Source organism: Arvicanthis niloticus, chromosome 1, assembly GCF_011762505.2.
Source record: "Arvicanthis niloticus isolate mArvNil1 chromosome 1, mArvNil1.pat.X, whole genome shotgun sequence".
In the NCBI taxonomy this organism is placed as follows: Eukaryota; Metazoa; Chordata; class Mammalia; order Rodentia; family Muridae; genus Arvicanthis; species Arvicanthis niloticus.
The window spans coordinates 19,632,550-19,650,861 of NC_047658.1; the positions used below are offsets into that span (position 1 = coordinate 19,632,550).

General features: G+C 49.9%; 1 protein-coding gene across 12 annotated transcripts in view; it reads right to left on the bottom strand.

Annotated features, from left to right (window-relative positions):
* Abcc6 (ATP binding cassette subfamily C member 6) overlaps positions 1 to 18,312 on the bottom strand; it is a 54,420-nt gene that overhangs the window by 24,142 nt on the left and 11,966 nt on the right. For 11 of the 12 annotated variants that reach the window (XR_013110512.1, XR_013110513.1, XR_013110511.1 and 8 more), the window contains exons 5-14: positions 17,857 to 17,982; positions 15,769 to 15,830; positions 14,442 to 14,573; positions 13,782 to 13,961; positions 12,440 to 12,617; positions 10,667 to 10,828; positions 7,516 to 7,608; positions 5,471 to 5,674; positions 5,175 to 5,321; positions 1,137 to 1,224 (exon numbers count right to left, since the gene is read on the bottom strand). Coding sequence is in view for 9 of the 12 variants with exons in the window: in XM_076934441.1 (XP_076790556.1) it covers positions 1,137 to 1,224; positions 5,175 to 5,321; positions 5,471 to 5,674; positions 7,516 to 7,608; positions 10,667 to 10,828; positions 12,440 to 12,617; positions 13,782 to 13,961; positions 14,442 to 14,573; positions 15,769 to 15,830; positions 17,857 to 17,982 (1,372 nt within the window). In the remaining 3 variants the exon portion in view is untranslated. Of the gene's footprint in view, positions 1 to 1,136; positions 1,225 to 5,174; positions 5,322 to 5,470; positions 5,675 to 7,515; positions 7,609 to 10,666; positions 10,829 to 12,439; positions 12,618 to 13,781; positions 13,962 to 14,430; positions 14,574 to 15,768; positions 15,831 to 17,856; positions 17,983 to 18,312 lie in introns of all 12 variants that reach the window. The other variant, XM_076934421.1, reaches the window with a different exon arrangement.

The window sequence follows — 18,312 nt, forward strand, 5'->3', positions numbered from 1 at the left end:
GGAGGTGGATGCAGAAAGATCATAAGTTCAAGTCTAACCTTAGCTACATAGCAAGTTTAAGGCCAATCTGGTTTACAATACCCTGTCTCAAAAAGCAAAAAAAAAAAAAAAAAAAAAAAAAAAAAAAAAAAGGGGGCCAGAGAGATGAGTTAGTAGCTGAGAGCACTGGTTGCTCTTGTAGAGGATCCAGGCTAAGTTCTCAGTACATACTCATGGCAGTTCACAACTATCTGTAATTCCAGTCCCAGGGGATCTGACACCCTCTTCTGGCCTCCCTGGGCATCAGACACTTACAGCTACACAGACATATATGAAAGTAAAACCCTTATACATGTAAAATAAAAATAAATTACCCCTTCTAATTTTTAAGCCAAAAATTTAAATAAGTAAATAAATGCATTAATTTTGCAAATGTTCTAGTCTAGCTGTACTTAAATTAATGTATCCTCCAAGACAGCCTCCCCAGCCTCCAAAGCAGGTGCTTGGACCCTGAAGATGGAAACTGAGGCTTTAAGAGGTTGACATGTCAGAGCTGGGATTCAGATGTATCCCTGGGGTAAGGCATCATCCCAAGGGCAAGGTTTTAAGTACTAGTGGACATTTTCCAAGATAAGCAGGTTGACCAGATGTCTCAATTATATTAACTGAGTGGGAAGCTCTCATCTGGTGACAGGCCATTCTCTTCCCTTCTTCCCTGCAGCAATTAATTAAAGTCACATAGGCAGTGGCGGAAAGTGGCAGGATTGAACGGGGGGTGGGGGAGTGGGGGTGAGGTCGGGTGAAGAGTGGAGAGGGGATTGAGAGGGGGTGGGGATGGGGGTTGGGAGGATAGGGCAAGGGAGGGGGAGGTGGGGTGAGCTGGCTAACTAGAGTCTATGAGTCCCTACACTGATGCTCTGATTTGAGTCTTTAGCTTAACAATATGTTCATGGTTTTCTTTCTAGACTTTTACATAAGAGTAAGTTCTTGACGGGGTACGTGCTTCTGAGCACCTAGGTAGCATCCCACAGTGCTCCACTAGTCATCACTGTACATTGGCAGAAGCCGAAGATGTTGGGTACCAAGTGACATGACGGTGAGATCTATATTGCCTATGGTGTCTTCGTCCCACTCCCCCTGCCCATCTCAGCACTCACAGCATCTGGAGGGACTTGAGACCATGCCATTGGGGTCTACTTCTTCCAGGCACAGGAAGGCCGCCAGTCGGTCAAAGGACACACGAGCCTGGAGATACAAAGTGGGCTAGTCATCAGACTAGAAGGGGTTCCGTCGGAATGACTTCCTGAGGACTCAGCCCAATATTTTGCATTTGCTAGGTGCTGGAATATCTGTAGATCATGGGAAACAATGACCTTGAGATGGGTGAGGACATTTCTCTGTCCTTAATTCAAAAGAGAAAGAATGGAACAAACCAGCTGCCTCCAACTAAGGCCTAAGAAAGAGACAGTCTTTTCCAACAGCACCCAACAATGATGTGGAGTAACTTCCAACTCTGTCCACTGGGGGTGCTCTTGAGCACCCATTGCACACCTATGCTTGGTGACTGGAGGTGATCATTGCAATACAGATGACTTGGAGCTGAGGAGATAGCTCAACGAGGTAAAGTGCTTGCTGTGCAAGTCTAATGACCTGGGTTCAAATCCCCAGAGTCCATGTAAAAGCTGGTCATGGCAGTCCATGTCCGTCATCCCATTTGGAGAGTGGCTCCCTAGAGTTCTCTGGCCAGGCAATCTGGTCAAATGGATAAGCTCTGGGTTCCTTGAGAGACTCTGTCTCAAAAACTAAAGTGTGGTAGTGGAAGGAATAACTAGCACTAAGTGTTCTGCAATGGAAAACCTATTTTAGAAGCTCCCATGTGTATATGCATGCAGGTATATATGTATATGTATTTAACTGGAGTTACCCTACACAAGGGATAATGTTTCTCTCATAAACCATGTATGACTTAATAAGATACCTATGTCAGATGTGGGATACCTCGCCTCTGACCTAGTGAGATCCCTAAAACAACAGTTGCTTTCGATGCCCACCAGAGTTTGATGGTAAGACCCTATTGCTGAAGGCACAACATACTTTGGTCATAGGGCATGGAGAAACCAAGTTGGTGCTGATTGGGTAGCTTCCTCCCAGTAAGCTACCCAGTTGGGTGCTATCTAGGCTGCTGGAGGAGGAAGATACCGACCGACTCTTACCTAGCTACGAATTCTGATGACTATTATGGAAAGATACGCTCGTGTGCAATGGCAGTATGCATGCTATTGGTTTTCTGATTGGATTTCAGGCCTGCTCCACAGGTGAAAATGCACGTCTGGTGCTATAAATCTGGCCAATAACCCATGGTTGGGGAGTCCGTAAGCTGTAGGAGTCAACTATCATGTTGCCAAGTGGACTGTCTTCTAAGTGTGTAACTCTGTACCTCACATTAGTGCAGCTCTCAGGCCTTGGCTAACGTAGAAACTTATAGCTGGTCGGAGTGCAGAGAATGACGGTCTGCAAAGAGCTCCGCTACCAGTGTGACTTCTGTACCACACCCCCTTTCTCCAAGGCTACAGCCAACATCATGGAAGACAGAGCAGGAAGATTGTCAGAGGTCAGAGGTCAGAGGTCAGAAGTCAGAGGTCAGGAAGGACAGAGGGAAACAGTGTCTGGTGGACATGACCACTGCCCTTGTGAACTCATAGCAGCTCGGGCTGCCTGAGCAAGATCTAGCCGGTCAGCCTTCTAACATGGCTGAGGGAGGAACTTGTGAGTCCCCATGTCTAGCCAAGGAGCTATGGATAGTTAATAGCTTCTGAGAGAGGGCAGGGATGTTGGTTAGTTTATGTCACCTTGACATAAGCTAGAGTCATTTGGGAAGAGGGACTCTCAATTGTAAAATAATTATGAAAATATAGGCCCGCAGGCAAGTCTGCAGAACATTTTCTTGATTAATGGTTTATATGGGAGAGCCCAGCCCATTTCGGTTGGTGTCACCCCAGCCAGGTAATTCCCAGAGATGTATAAGAAAACAGGCTGAGCAAACCAGTCAGCAGTACTCCCCCATGGCCTCTGCATCACTTCCTGCCCTGAGTTCTTGCCGTGACTTCCTTAGATTCAGACTCACAAGCTGGCAGTTGAAATAAACCCTTTTCTCCACAAGCTGCTTTTGGTCATGGTGCTTTATACCAGCAACAGAAACCGGGACTGATGTGATCAGTTTACTCAAGGGTGTGGCTTCTGGAGGTCCGAGGATGGCCCCACATCAGCAGCATATGGTCAGTGCAAATGAGACTCAGTGGGTTATGAGAGAGAAAGAGAGAGAGAGAGAGAGAGAGAGAGAGAGAGAGAGAGAGAGAGAGAGAAATCAGAGTTGGGAATAGATAGGGAATGGGTCTGCAAGGGGTCAGGAAAGAGTGGTGGTGAACACGAGCAAAGCATACTGATTGGAATTCTTAAAGAAAAAGTTAATATTAAAAAATAAGCTGGAGAATGGTAGAGAAAGAAATTTGACATTGACCTCTAGCCAGTGACTCACACACACACACCACTCACACACACCATTCACACACACACCACTCTCTCACACACACCAGTCTCTCACACACACACCACTCACACACATACCACTCTCTCCCACACACACGTGTGTACACACACACACACATGCATACATACCACTCTGTTGACGACCGAGCTAGCCCCACGTTCGGGCAGCCAAAAAAATGTCGAGGCCCGAGCAAAATGTTGAGGCCCGGGCTGCCCCGAGTTTGGCGGCCACTGTATCCCGGTCCAAGCTGCCGTTCCGGTCTGCGGGTCGGGGTTCAGCAAGAGCGAGGGTGAGGGCAGACTCGAAGAATGGAGACCAGACAGAGTGTGATTCAATCCCGTTTACTCTTCAGTCTCTCTTCTTCTCTCCAAGTCCCAAGTCTTGAGTTCCTAGTCCCTAGCTCCCAGTCCGTAGTGCCTCCAAGTTCCAAGTTACTTCTTCAAAGTGCCAAGTGCCTAATGTCTAATAACTAACTCCAAGTTGTTCTCTCTAAAGAGTCTGATTATCTACTGTCTGCCTCTGCCTTTTACATCTCTCACTTCTAAGCCATGCCTTTTGGTCACACCTTTAATCATGCCCTTAGGTCTTGTCTCTAAATCTGATCTCTACACTTCTAAGTCAAACTCTTAAGTTACACACCTTTAATCTCACACACCCAAGGTATCTAAACCAAGATTATCAGAGTGTGCTCAGCTGTTGTAGGCTATTGTAATCCAAGTCTCATGTCAGGGTATATGGATCAAGATGGCTGCAAAGCTGATAGCCGCTTTCTGCTAAAAGTTGGCCCCCAACACCACTCACACACACACATATGCACACAAATACCACTCTTTCACACACACACACACCACTCTCTCTCTCACACACACACACACACACCACTCACACACACCCATATGCATACACACACCACTCTCATACACACACATACCACTCTCTCTCTCTCACACACACACACACACACACATGCACACACACACACATACATACCCATACCACTCACACACACATGCACATACACATACCACTCACACACACATACACACTCTCACACACATGCAAACACACTCACACATACATGCACACACATACACACTCATACATACACACTCACACACATATACACATATACACTCTCACACACACACTCACATATATACATATACACACACATACATACTCACACACATACATACACACACAAATGTACCACACTCATACAACACACTCAAACAACATATAACAGACACTCATGAACAAACACACATGCTGGAAGACAGAGGAGGAGGAGAGGAGGAAGAGGATTAGAGGAAGAAGAAGAAGAGGAGGGAGAGGAGGAGGAGGAGGAGGAGGAAACAGTTCGATCAGCCAATCTTCCTTTTCAGCAGGTCCCAGGCTATGTGTCAGGAAAGATAAAGGCAGAGAAATGAAGGGCCCCTCTCTAGGAGGAGACCCAGGATGAGTTCCTGAATGTAAAAGTGACATGTTCTCCAGGATGTTTGCTGAGGTCTCCCTGCACCCTCTGACCCACCCCTGATGGCGTCCAGCTGCTCTCCAGCCCCTTCCCTCCTGTTCTTTGCTGACAGTGGTCCGGGTGTGCTGAATCCAGGCCCAGCTCTCCGACTCCTTGACCCTCCTCACACCTCACCTGAACGATGCAGTGCACTGAGAAGGGGAGGAAGGCCTGGGCTTTGTTAAGGATGCTGAGCACTGTGAGGGTCACAAACGCCTTCTCTGCATCCATGGCGTTGTCCTCTGCCACCAGGGTGTGGACAGCAAACACGACCAGCGCCACCTGTTGAAGCACAAGGGTGGCACTGAGCCTGCTGCCCCTTTCCAGTGGGCAGAGCCCATAAGATGCAATGCTGCTGGCACCAGCTCTCTATCCCAAGCATGCCCTCTCCCAACCCTCTGGCATCTGCAGTGAGACCAGAATGACGTCACCAGAAATGTAGACACTTGGAAGGACACGAGAGACACAGAGAAGAGGAGGGTGGATGTCCTCAGGGCGCCCAGCTCCCGGCCCCGGATGTGAAGGAGTCGCTCCAGGAAGGCACACTCCCAGCCATGGGACTTGATGGTTCTCACAGTTCTGAGCATGGAGCTGGTGAGTCGTGCCCGGGAGGCCTTCTGCCTCATCTGTTCTTCCTGAGACAGGAAAGAGGAGGCAAGAGAGACACCAGCCTGTAATTCTCTATCCCTGCCACCCCTGCCTCAAACCCTGCAGACTTTTTCTGCAAGTCACACACCAGCCCTCACCCTCTCCCTGGGCCTTCACTCCTCCCCAGAGCTGTCTCAGCCACCTGAGCCTGCTGTCACTGTGCCAATCAGAAGCCACCAGTGGGCGTGATGGTGCTACCAGGAAGGCTTTCTGGGGGTGCGGGTGTCAGTTGAAACAGCTCTTAATGAGAACAGGAAGTTGCAGGTACTCAGTGCATAGCGAACAGGCAGTTGGAGTGGATATGGACACGAGAGGGGGACCTTCAGAGAGGGGACAGCATGACTCAAAAAAAAATTCAGGGAGACTGCAGGAAAGGGAGACAGTGAGCTGGGTTCTTCAGGGAGAGGGGAGGCTGCAGCAGGCAGGGCTTCGAGGTCAGGCAGAAGTGTTTGGGGTTTCATGTTCCACGCAAGAGGCTGTAGGGCAACTGTGTGGACAGCGTCTTTGAGGCCACTCAGGGAGTGGCCAACCTGGTTAGCAAGGGGAAAGACAGCATGAGTATCTGCTGGGAGGGTATCCAGGTATCTGCAGAAGCAAACACGGGGAGGTGGAGCATTTGTATGGAGAGGACGGGAGGGCTGAGGGGTAGGGGTGGCACAGAGTGGAGTGAGGTACTGAGAAGTGGAGGGCAGGTGACAGTGAGGGTGGGTGACAGGGAGTGAGGGTGACAGTGGAGGGTGAGTGACAGGGAGGATAGATGACAGGGAGGGTGGGTGACAGCGGAGGGAGGTTGGGACAGTGAAGAGGGGTGAGTTCATCTACCTCTTTTCTAAAGACTCTCCTCTTCTCTCATTAGTACAGGGTCTGCTGTGTAGTCCAGGCCGGCCTCAAACTAACTATCCTCCTGTCTCAGCCTCTCTAATACTGTGATGATGTGTTTGTGCTATCTATCTATCTATCTATCTATCTATCTATCTATCTATCATTTATCTTTGAGATAGTTTCTTATTAGTAGTCCTGGCTGGCCCGGAACTTGCTATGTAGACCAGGCTGGCCTTGAACTCATGAAGATCTCCCATATCGACCTCTTGCATGCAGAATTAAAGGTGTGTGCCACCACACCTGGCTCAGCCGCTTTTGATGTCATGTTTATTTACTTATTTTGTACACGAATAAGCATGTGCGTGCCACAGGGGACATTTAGAGGTCATGGGACAACTTGCCAGAGTTGGTTCTCTCTGTGCACTACGTGGGTCGTGGGATCAAATTCAATTGGTCAGGCTTGTGAGCAAGTGCCTTTATCTGCTGAGCCATCGCACCAGCCCTTATGTCCTAAACACCACCTACTGCTGAGGTGCTGAGCCTGCCTCTGCCGTACGCCTGTGCTCTCTGCTAAAAGTGCTATAGAAAGAAAACCTGCAGATGGAGGAGACCAGGCTCGAAAGACTGTGTGAGGAAGCAGAGTTGGGCAAGGGAGAGAAGAAGGAAGCAAGGTTAGGTGACAGAGGCCATGGAGGGGTCGTAGGCTTAGACACTGAGCCACATCAGCAAGGGAGGTGTGGTTTCTACGGCTGCCACACATCCCTCTGACTGAGTGGGGGCTGGAGGTGGCTCAGAGACAGGAGTCATTGAAGGACAATAGCTTGGGGCTACTGTAGGAAGGGGCCACATTCTAGAAGGAATGGAAGCGTGTCCAAGGGACACGGGTCTGACAACACAGGACAAGGACAGACCTACAGCCTCTTCTTGCCTGTCCCTATCTCTGTCACCATCCAGAACCCCGTGGTTGTTTCTCTGCCCAGGGTGTCTGCATTCCCAAATGCCAAACCTGATGGTAGCTCCTCTTCTTGGTGATGAAGAAGTTCAGAGGGAGGAGGCTCAGGAAGACAGCAACGGCTGTGAGAGCAGAGGGTCCAAGGAGCTGGGGACAGAGGGCAGGGTATCATGAGACTGGGGCTGGGAATTCAGGCATGTGCCGCTGTGCCTGGCTTTTTATATAGGTCACGGGCGTCTGCACTTGGGTCCGCATGTTTACTCTGTAAGCACTTTGTTGGCTCCCTCTCCCTGCCCTTTTAAATGATTGTTTATCGAAGTGACATGGTCACAGCATGTGGAGGTCAGGAGATGCTGTTGTAGGGTCAGGTCCCCTTCCATGTTTATACGGGTCCTCAGGGCACAGCTCAGGTCCTCAGGCTGACAACAAGCACTGTAAATTGTCCCCCTGAGATATTTTGCCAGGACATTCTATGTTGCTGAGACTGACCTAAAACCCCTGATTCTCTTTCCCCAACCCCCAAATTCAGTTATCACAGGCACACGCCGCCACACCCACCTCTCAGGGCTCACTATTAATCTATCCTCCAGCTCACCTCTCACCAGGGAGTCACCAGGTTAACAACAAATGCACAAAGTTGAGGTTTCTGAGCTGGATGGATGTGTGTGTGTGTGTGTGTGTGTGTGTGTGTTTAGTGTAAGAATGTCTCCTGCAATATTGAAGACGCAGTTACACTGAACGATTATTCTGTTTATTTAAAATGTCACATTTAACTGGACCCCTGTGTTTTGTTACTCTCTCCCACCAGGTTTATAATGGCTGGTGTCTTTGGTCTGGTTACCTGGGAGATGTGGTGGTGGGGACCGACTAAATGCTTTTAAAAATAAAGTCTTATTGTGCTTTTTTGAGATTTCCTCCACCCCAACTCCAGTCTCTGTTTCTCTCAGCCCACAGGAACTCTGGTCTCTAATCTCTGGACCAAAGTAGGCCAGTTTGGTTTATTCATGCGTCTATTCCGCCACCTAGTGGCTCAATGGAGAACTGTCCTGAAAGCCACCGACAGCCGTTAAGAACATTCATTTGGAAAGTAAGGTCACCCTCCAGGTTGTTTTCATTTAGCCGTAGCCTGGGGCAGCATGGTGGCCCTCTGGTGCCGGGGCAGAGGCAGTGTGCAGGGCATTTCCTGGGGATACTGAGGCCTCTGATCGCTATCAACCTTGGCCTACTCAGGAAGGCCATCCTCCTTCCCTGTCTCTCCTATAACAGCAGCCAGCTTTTCAACACTGCACGCAGGCACTACTTGAATGCCTGCACATGCCTGCTGACCACCTACTGTGTGTAAGCCTTGGAATATTTAAATGTCAGTGTTCACAAATAGAATTTTAGCTGGACATGACAGCTCACATTAGTAATCGCAGCTATTTCTGCGGCTGAGGCAGGAGAATCACAAACCCCAGGTTGTCTATACAGCAAGGTCAAGGCCAGCATTTTAGTGAGACCTTGCCTCAAAATTTAAAAAAAAAATATATAATATAAATGTATATAAATATATTTATGTTATAGAATATAGAATATAATATAAATATATAATATACATATATATAATATACATACACACACACACACACACACACACACACACACACACACACACACATATATATATATATATATATATATATATATATATATATATATATATTTTTTTTTTTTTTTTTAAAGGACCAAAGCTGTAGCTCAGTGGAAAACTACTCGCGTGGTGTACACGAGGCACCACAGAGATAAATAAGGAAACATTCAATGGTGGTCAGTGATCATGGTGATGGCTGCCCTTGCACATCAGATGGCAGCTGACGATGCTATAGCAAGCAGGTGCCTTAGATACACCGCCTTAGCATCCCTAGTCCAAAAGCTGGGAACTAAGTGCTCCAGAGTCTGAGAGGCTTTGAGCACCAACATGATGGATGCCACAGGGGGGAATTCGTGCCTCATCTCACCCTGGGACATGGGCAAAACACAGGCCTGTTAAAGACATTGCTCAAAATGACCTTTGGGCTATGCCAAGAAGCTGCCTACAAACCACATATGATTGTCTCATTAAACTCAGGTTATATCCTCAAGCTCTCAAACGCACTTCTACCATTCCTGAATCCAAACCCAAAGCCCCACTGGACCCAAGCGATCCAGACAGAGGCTGCACAACCTCTGCCAGCTTGTCTGGGTCTCACCCATGTAGGACCAGGAGCCTGCTTCTAATTATCCTCTGTTCTTAGAACTAAGGAATTGTGGCACAGAGAGGGTGAGTTAGTAGTGTGAAGTTTAACAGCAAGTAAATGGTAAGAGCGAGATTTAAACCCAGGTAGCAGTCCATACACAGCCAGAGATGCTGATGATGCTGATGATGATAATGATAGTGACAGTAATAGTAACAGTAACAGTAATAGTAACAGTAATAATAGCAGATGCTTTTGTACCATGAAGCAAAAGAAAGAAAAAGTGTCCCGGCTGATGCTGTGATATTGTGCTTTCTGCACATGTGGCAGTTCTTCCCTGGCATTGTGTTTCAGCCTTTTGTAGGTGAGCATGCTTCAGCGTCACCAATCACTCCAAAACACAATGGATTCGGCCCCGAGGCCCTCGAGAACCCACTGAGAGCTGGTAATAGTAAGATCCCATCTGGATGGACACACTCCTCTAATCCTGGCACTCAGAAGGTGGAAGCATTAGGATACAAGCTCAAGGCTAGCCTCAGCTCTCTCGTGAGTTTGAGGCTAGCCAGGGTTACACAAGGTCTTACCTCAAAAAACCCAAATCCCAACCTGAACCAAATAAAAACCCAAAGTGAATCCATCCACATTATCATCAACATTTTGAGAAAGAGAAATAATTAAGTTCTGGAGGGGGCTAGCCTTGGCTTGAACTTAAGCCAGGGCCACTCTAAGACTCTTCACTTTAGGTCAACTTGCACTGTGCAGATGGAGACTGGGTTTAGGGAGGAGGAGGGAGAGGAGGAAGAGGAGCAGGAAGAAGAGGAGGAAGGGGAGGAAGAAGAGCAGGAAAAGAGGAAGAGAAAGAGGAGGAGGAGGAGCAGGGAGAAAAGGAGGAGGAAGGGGAGGAGGAGAGGAGAAGGAGGAAAGGAAGAGAAGCAGAATAGCCGGAAGGAAGAGGAGGACACGGAAGCCCAGCTCCACTTCCCCCGTCACACCTGCCACAGGTAGACGAAGCACACTATGATCCACAGGAAGAGCAGCCACAGCCCGTTGAGGTAGATGACGCTCTCCACCAGGCGCTGTATGTCCACTGACACCAGGTTGACCACGTCCCCTGCTGCACTGGATTTTCTGGAACCACTAGACAGGACCAGGACCTGGGCAGGTGTGAGGAGGGACAACGTGAAGAGGGAAGACTGGGAATGAGCACTGAGTGTAGGCCCAGCCTCAGTTTACCACCTATGCAGTGACCCTGTAAACTTTCCCAAGCTAACCTCCCAGGGTTGGGCATGAGGATCTGGGGGGCACATTAGTGAAAATTACAAAAAGCTAGACCCGGGGTGATCTGGGCTCATATGCCCCATGCTAGGGATGCCCATGTCTGTGCGGAGAGCAGTCTCCTCTCCCCAGATGTCAGGGGCAGAAGCAGGCTACATTGCGCTGAGCTCTCCTCCAGATGCTGGGGCCACTCTGGTGACTGTAACTAGGTCTGTGGGTACATTGCATGGTAACAGTTGTTAAAAAGTGAAAAGTGACTCCAGAATCGATGTGGTGCCCATTTTACAGCTAAGGAAACTGAGGCCCAGAGAAGCGAAGCAACTTGCCCTGAGTCAGAGTCAGAGCAAGAGACCCATAGGCCAGGAATTCAGGCACCCTGAGCCACAACACAGGCTGGACTGGGTGTTAGATTCTCCCAGACAGAGCTTCCTGAGCCTCCCCCCCCCCCATGCCTTTTTCTTGTGGCTTCTGATCTGTCTGCTGCTGAGGTCACAGGACCCTCAGCATGATGAACACTGGCTCTTCCTGCCTGCTCTGTACTGTGTGAGAGTTTGTGTGATCCACGGTGTAGAACTAACTCTCCACTCGCAAGTCTTCACAGAGGGCTGCTGCAGCCCCACCCACGGGGACTCCCCGCCCCTGCTGCCTCCTGAGAACTTCAGTGGAGCTGGACTTGTTGGCACAGCTGGAGTTTGAGTGACAGAAGCAGAGCTCAAAGTTGTTTATAGTTCATTTCAATAGCAGCCATGCCAAGAACCAAGAAGGTGTCTCCCTGGAGGTCAGGCCAAGTCAGACCTCTTCTGAGGATCAAAGGCTGCCTTGCGGTGGCAGGCAGTGTTTCCTCTTGAGCTCAAAGGCAGTCCGCTGGGGAGACTCACAAGGGATGAAAGTAAGCATCCTGGCGGGAATGCAGATTATCTTGTGTCCCTCCCTTGCACTGACAGGCTATAGAAACAATGGATACCTGGAAACTGCCATTTTCCCAGGAGCCCCACTCTGGAAGGAGGAAAAGACCGGAAGTCTGGTGCCAGAGAGGAACTTGTCTTTGGGAGAGATCTCACAGTGTCCTGACAACTTGCCAGAGACAAGATGGTTGGGGCCACCCCCAGCCAGAACTGCAAAGCTATGCATGCATACCTCTTATCCTCAGGATTCCAGAGAAGGACTTAGGGGGAGTCACTGTCCCTTGCCTGTTTAATTGATTGATTGGGGAAGGTACTCGGCCCAGCTTGTTAGGGCACAGGGCCAGGTCCCACCCTGATAATTCTAGTAACAACTTGTTCTCTTTGAGCCCCAGGAGCCACTATCAGTGCAGTAGTTAACAGACATCATTCAGAGTTCTCGCTATGGGACAAGAGTCTGTGAAGGGATGAGAGATAGAAGAGATATGTTTGGAGAGGTCTCAGGGCCAGATCAGACATCCTGTTAACCGGGAGGAGGATAGGAGACCGGTGGAGGCAGATGCTCACACTCCTGCCCCTGGAGCTCACCTTTCTGTACACCAGCCCAGTGATGGCTGTTCGAAGCCTCATCTGCAGGACCTTGGCTCTGTACATATGCTGCTGTTCAAACAATGTCTGTAGGCAGGCCGACAAGAACATCAACACAGCCAGGAGCCAGCCTGTCCACGCTGAGGAGTCGCGGTCACCCATGAACTCCAGAAACAGACTGGGATGCAGGAAGAGAAACGGCAGTGAGACCTAAGCCATCCCGGTGCAGGGTCATCGGGGCGGTGACCAAACGGACAAATGGCCACAATCACTTCCACTCTGTCCATGTTTCTTTGCTTTGTGACTTTTTTTTTCCTTTTTGAAACAGAGTGGGGATGGGGGGGTGGGGATCATGTAGCCCAGGTTGGCTTCAAACTCACTGTGAGTTTGAGTTTCTGATCCTGCTTACTGAGTGCTAAGGATATGGGTACGTACGTGCTAGGGGATCAAACCTAGGCTTGGTTGACAAACGCTTTACCAACTGACTGACAAACCAAACTGAAGCCCTGGTTTGGCTTTAGTTGGGGATAGGACTCATTCTGTGCTTCAAGTCTCAAGTTGTGATTCTCCTGCCCCAGGCTCTTGGGTGTTGTCATTACAAATCCCAATACCAGGCCTGGCTTTACTTTCTATTTTGAGACAAGGTTTAAGTAAGTGACATAGACTGGCCTAGAGCTCATGGTGTAGCCCAGGCTGGCCTGGAACTTGCAATCTTTCTCCTTTAACCTCTTGAGTAAGAATGACAGCTCTTTACTGCCAGACCTGGCTCTACAAAACACCTCTTGAACCTGGACTGGCTATCAGTTTTGGCTATTCAGACACAGGGAGGTGGTATTGTGCCAACACCAGGCTTTGCTCTGTGTGTGTGTGTGTGTCTGTGTGTCTGTGTATGTATGTGACTTTGTCCTGTGTCCCAGCGCCATGTTCTTGAACAGGCCTGCCCTAGTCTCTTAGAGGATGGAAATTGCAAGGAGCAAAGCCTAGGCAAGACCATTTCAAACGTCTCTGGCCTACTCAGCCATGAGCCACAAACACTTGAGTGAGCCCACCCAGTGGGATCCAGCCCAAACTGCCCATCCATACATCCTGACCAGCTGAGTGAGTGAAACTTTAAACTCTGTGACCTTAAACTCTGACCTTGGGGATGATTGTTTGGCAGCAAAAGTTAACTGATACAGTCCTCTGCCCTCCTGGGATCAGTCATTTTTCCCCCTCATGTGTCCCCCACCTCCGCAGACTTATTGCCCATGCTCTGGGGTCCTGAGTCCCAGATGTACACACAGAGGCAGAGTTCTTCCTCCCGGGATGTCCTTGAGGCATCTCAGCTGGAGCCAGAACGTACCTGAGGAGCTTGGGGACAGCAAACCTGAAGGCATCGCTAATGACCAGGCTGAGGGTCCCCAGCAGGAAGGTGGACCGGAACACACGCCAGATGGCCCTGAGGAGCGGGCCCCGCTGGTTCCTCTCTGGCTGCAGGAAGGCCTCTGTCTCAGGGGCCCTCACACCACTGTGCCCTTTGTGCCTGGTAGAGAGGGAACATGGGCACGGGGCCGGAGTTATACTCAGGCTGTAGCAGACCAACAAATTCTGGTCACTTATTGTTGTTGTTTGGAGACAAGGTCACTCTGAAGCCCTGGTTGGCCTTGAACTCAGCGCACTGCTAGGGTGTGGGGGTGACGTAGGGGCCCTGGATGCCAGGTGAGCACTGTAGGGTCTGTGGGTCTCAGATGGGCATTGCTTGGGGCCTTTCCTTCATGATCCCTCCTTTTAGGGTGTTGAAGAGAACCCCCATTAGAATCTCTGTTTAGGGCACACAAAGCACTCTGGGAAGAAGTATACCTTGAGTTCAGTGATCAGTTGGTGCTTGGTGGGAAAAACCTGACGGATTGGGCACATTCGGGGGGAGCAAAAGCAAGAGCAGGCGGTACTAGAAGCCTGCTGCTGAGTGCTCTAGACGCCAAGTGATGGTGAGTGCTCTTTGCCAGGCTCACCTCCCACTCACCCTGGCAGCACATTGCAGCTCCTCCTCCATTCTCTCTCCAGCTGGGAAACAAGTTCTTCTGAAGAGTTTTCTCTCCCAAGCGACCAGAGGTCTTTTGGCCCCAGAAGTTTCCTGTAGCCCTTCCATAGCAGCCTGTGAAAGAGAGGGAACACCAGAGCAAGCTCCTCCTGTGGTCCCCACACGCCAGCTTGATCCCTGCAGGTAGCTGTGTGACCCCTGGGAAGCCACCTCTGCTGGGTCCTGAAGGCAGTAGCCTCCCCCGGGGATCTCAGCTACTTTTTAAAGCTCCCCTTTTAAAGACATGGGAAATAAAAACGACCGAATGCTTCAGGGCCACCTGGCACACGAGGGGAACAGACCCTCTCTGGAGTCAGAAGTTCAGGGTCCAAAAGTTGTTTCAGATCTTTGATCTTTCCAACAACTCGAAGGGGAAGCTCTCAATCGGTGCTGGTTGTCTCTCTAGGTCCTGCCAAGTGTCCCCGAGAGGCAGCAGATGAGGGCAAGCAAGCAATTGGCCACTCTGCAAATGGTTAATTGCCTGGGGGTTCTGTGACAGTCTGGGTGACATCCCAGGAGTCACAAGACAGCACAGCTGATTGGTGGCTAAGTTTGGGAGAAGGGTTGAGGCTCAAGGTAGAGCTATTTAGGAAATCCTTTTTTTGTAGAACCCCTGTGGGTCCAGAGTATTGTGCCCTTCATCTGCTTAATAGCCACCAGGTTGTCCTGCCCTGCGCCAGGTGCCTTAAGCGTACTGTCGGTCTCTCAAATCAAAGTGGTCTGATTTGCCTGAGGTCTGACTGTGTCAGAGCAGGCAGGGTCCTGATGGGTGACTGTGGTGTTAGTGCCTGGGAGACTAACACTATGAAGATGCTTGCTCTCTCCTTCGGCCTGGGATCCCATAGGGGACAGAGACTCGGCCTTTTAAATCTCACTCCTGGGGCTTAGCATGCAGTAGATGTTTCTTTACCATGTTAAGTGACTGGAGCTGCATAATAGATGTGATTTTATTCAGCACCTGCTATGTACACGCTGAGTACCTTCTAGTTGATAGAGGTAGAATTGTCCCCATTTTACAGAGGGCAAGACTGAGGCTCTGGTGTGCCTTACAAGCCCACTAAGAGGCAGAGCCAGAGTTCAAGGTCACATCTTTCTCTGAGGGGTGAACTGGGACTTATTGAGAGGGATCTTCTAGAAGGCAGTGCCGAGCTGGACAAAGGAGGCATGGGTGAGGCCAGGAGGGAATTCTGTGGAGACGAGTGGGGCTGACAAGCAAAAGCGTAATGTATGCAGGTCAGGGGGCACCACCCCAGCCCTATACCTCACTCACCCAGAGGCCCACCAGAACATGGCCTTGGAGGGAAAGGAGGCCTCGGCCTCTGGACAGGGATTCTGGAAAAGAAAAAAGGCCAGGAGGAGCCAGATGTGATGGTGTCCATCTGTTGTCTCAGTACTTAAGCTGAGGCAGGAAAACTTAAGGCCACCCTGGGTTATATGGCAAGGCCCCATCTCAGGGAAAAGAAAAGAAAAGAAAAGAAAAGAAAAGAAAAGAAAAGAAAAAGACAGGCTGGTCTTGGAGCCAGATGTGATGGTGTCCATCTGTTGTCTCAGTACTTAAGCTGAGGCAGGAAAACTTAAGGCCACCCTGGGTTATATGGCAAGGCCCCATCTCAGGGAAAAGAAAAGAAAAGAAAAGAAAAGAAAAGAAAAGAAAAGAAAAGAAAAGAAAAAGACAGGCTGGTCTTGGCCTCACAGGCCAAGGGTGGAGAGCCAGAGAGAGTGAACATGAGTTTAGTGCTAAAAGAATGATAAAGCTTGATGTCTCCTTACCAGAGAGAAAGAGACACCAGTGAGCTTCCTGGTAGTCAAGGCAAAAAGGGCCAGAAGGCCAGGCATGGTGATTCATATCTTTGATTCCAGCAGTGGGGCAGGCAAATTGCTATGAGCTCAAGGTCAACCTGGTCTACAAGTTAAGTTCCAGGCCAGCCCAGGATACGTAGTGAGACTGAGGGGCTGACGGTGCCAATAACCAAGAACACGAGTCACCCAGAAGAACAGCCGGTACCTGACTGAGACCAAGAAGTTCTCAAACAGCCGGATGTGGGAGTAGCTCGTGCCTATAACCCCAGCTCTCTGGAGGCAGGAAGATTGCCGTGGGTTCAAGGCTAGCCTGGACTTAACTAGTGAATACCAGGCCACTCTGGGCTTCAATATGAGAGCCTACCTTAAAAACAACACAAAACAACAACAACAAAACTCAAAGCAAGGACCATGTTATGAATATGAGCTAATGGGGCCCAGTGATGGAGTGTGTGTAACGGGTTGTGTGTGTGTGTGTGTGTGTGTGTGTGTGTGTGTTAGGAGGGAGCATTGAGGTTGAGAACTTCCTGTTTGTCCCCCTTTACTGTAAGGAATTCCCTCCACAGGAATTCACCCTTCACGCCCCCCCCAACTGAGCTGCTACCATATCCTGATGGACTGACAATCTCGCCAAGTGTGAGCCAAGATAAGCCCTGCCTTCAGATACTGTTGGGAGCCGACTTTAACAGAAAGCGGCTAGATCAACTTTGCAGCCATCTGGAACCATATACCCTGATGAAAGATTTGGTTTTCAATAGCCTACAACAGCTGAAGCACACTCTGATATCCCACATATTTTGTGTTGCTGTTTACTGGCCCCAGCTACAAGGTGCACGTGGTAGTCACGCCTGCAAGGCATTGCAGTTCACGTGCTGTCCACGTGCTATCTACGCCATACATGCCTGTAAGGCACACGTGCTATCCACGCCTGCAAGGCATTGCGGTGCACGTGCTGTCCACGCTATAGACGCCTGTAAGGCTTACGTCATATCAACACCTGCAAGGCACGTGGTATCCACGCGCCTACAAGGCACGTGGCAAAAGCCTATAAATAGCTCAGAATTCCCTTCAATAAAAGAGACTTGATCAGAATCTCTGTCTTGTCTCCATTCTTCGCGTCTCTTCCCCTTTATCCCCACTCTCTCTCTCGCTAGACCCTGACCCTCGGACCGGAGCGGGCAGTACGGGCCGCAACAGTTTGGCGTCCAACATCGGGCTCCAGTAAGCGCAACAGTTTGGCGCCTAAGTGGGGCTCCAGTAAGCACAACAGTTTGGTGCCCAAGCGTGGGGGGTTCGCGGCAAGATACTTTGTCACAGTGATGAGACAGTAACCAATCCACCAGAATGACGTATTCAGTGACTCTGCAGTCCTCCTGCCTTCCCAGTGCTGAGATTACAGATGCCCCCGTTCTGGGCTGTGCAGGTTCAGATTTTGCTAAATGGCTGAATGAGTAACAGCAGGAAGACATGACTTGTGCCCTAGGCCAACTCCCTTTGGTCACATGCCGTTGTTGACATCAGAAGGGTCTGGGGATAAAGGACACCGTGACTGACTTACCAATGGCTGGGACTCTTCAGAGAAGAAGGGTGGCTGGTCCACCAGACAGGACAGCACCAGCTCTGCCACCACCAGGGTCAAGCACAGATAGGTGGCCAGGTGATGGAGGGGCTCCTGGTGGAAGCTCTGTGGGGGACAGAGAAGCCCCACTCAGCCCAAGAGACAGTCAGGGGTCAGAATATGAAGGGGTTCCAGAGGTCTGGGCTGAGGCTGGACATAGTTCCCGAGGCCTGGAGCAGTTTCTAGATGGAGACCCAGCCCTGGTGCGTAAAAGCCTGGTCCTAGCATTCCTGGTCCTCCTGGTTCACAAGATGTCACTGCATATTCCAGACTGTCCGAGTGAGTCACAGTTCCTGGGACAATAACACAAAGGGGCGCTAGGTTTTCGTCCTTTCTCCTTTCCACCCTGTGGTGGTTTGAACCAGAGTGAATCCCGTGAGCTCACACATTTGAATG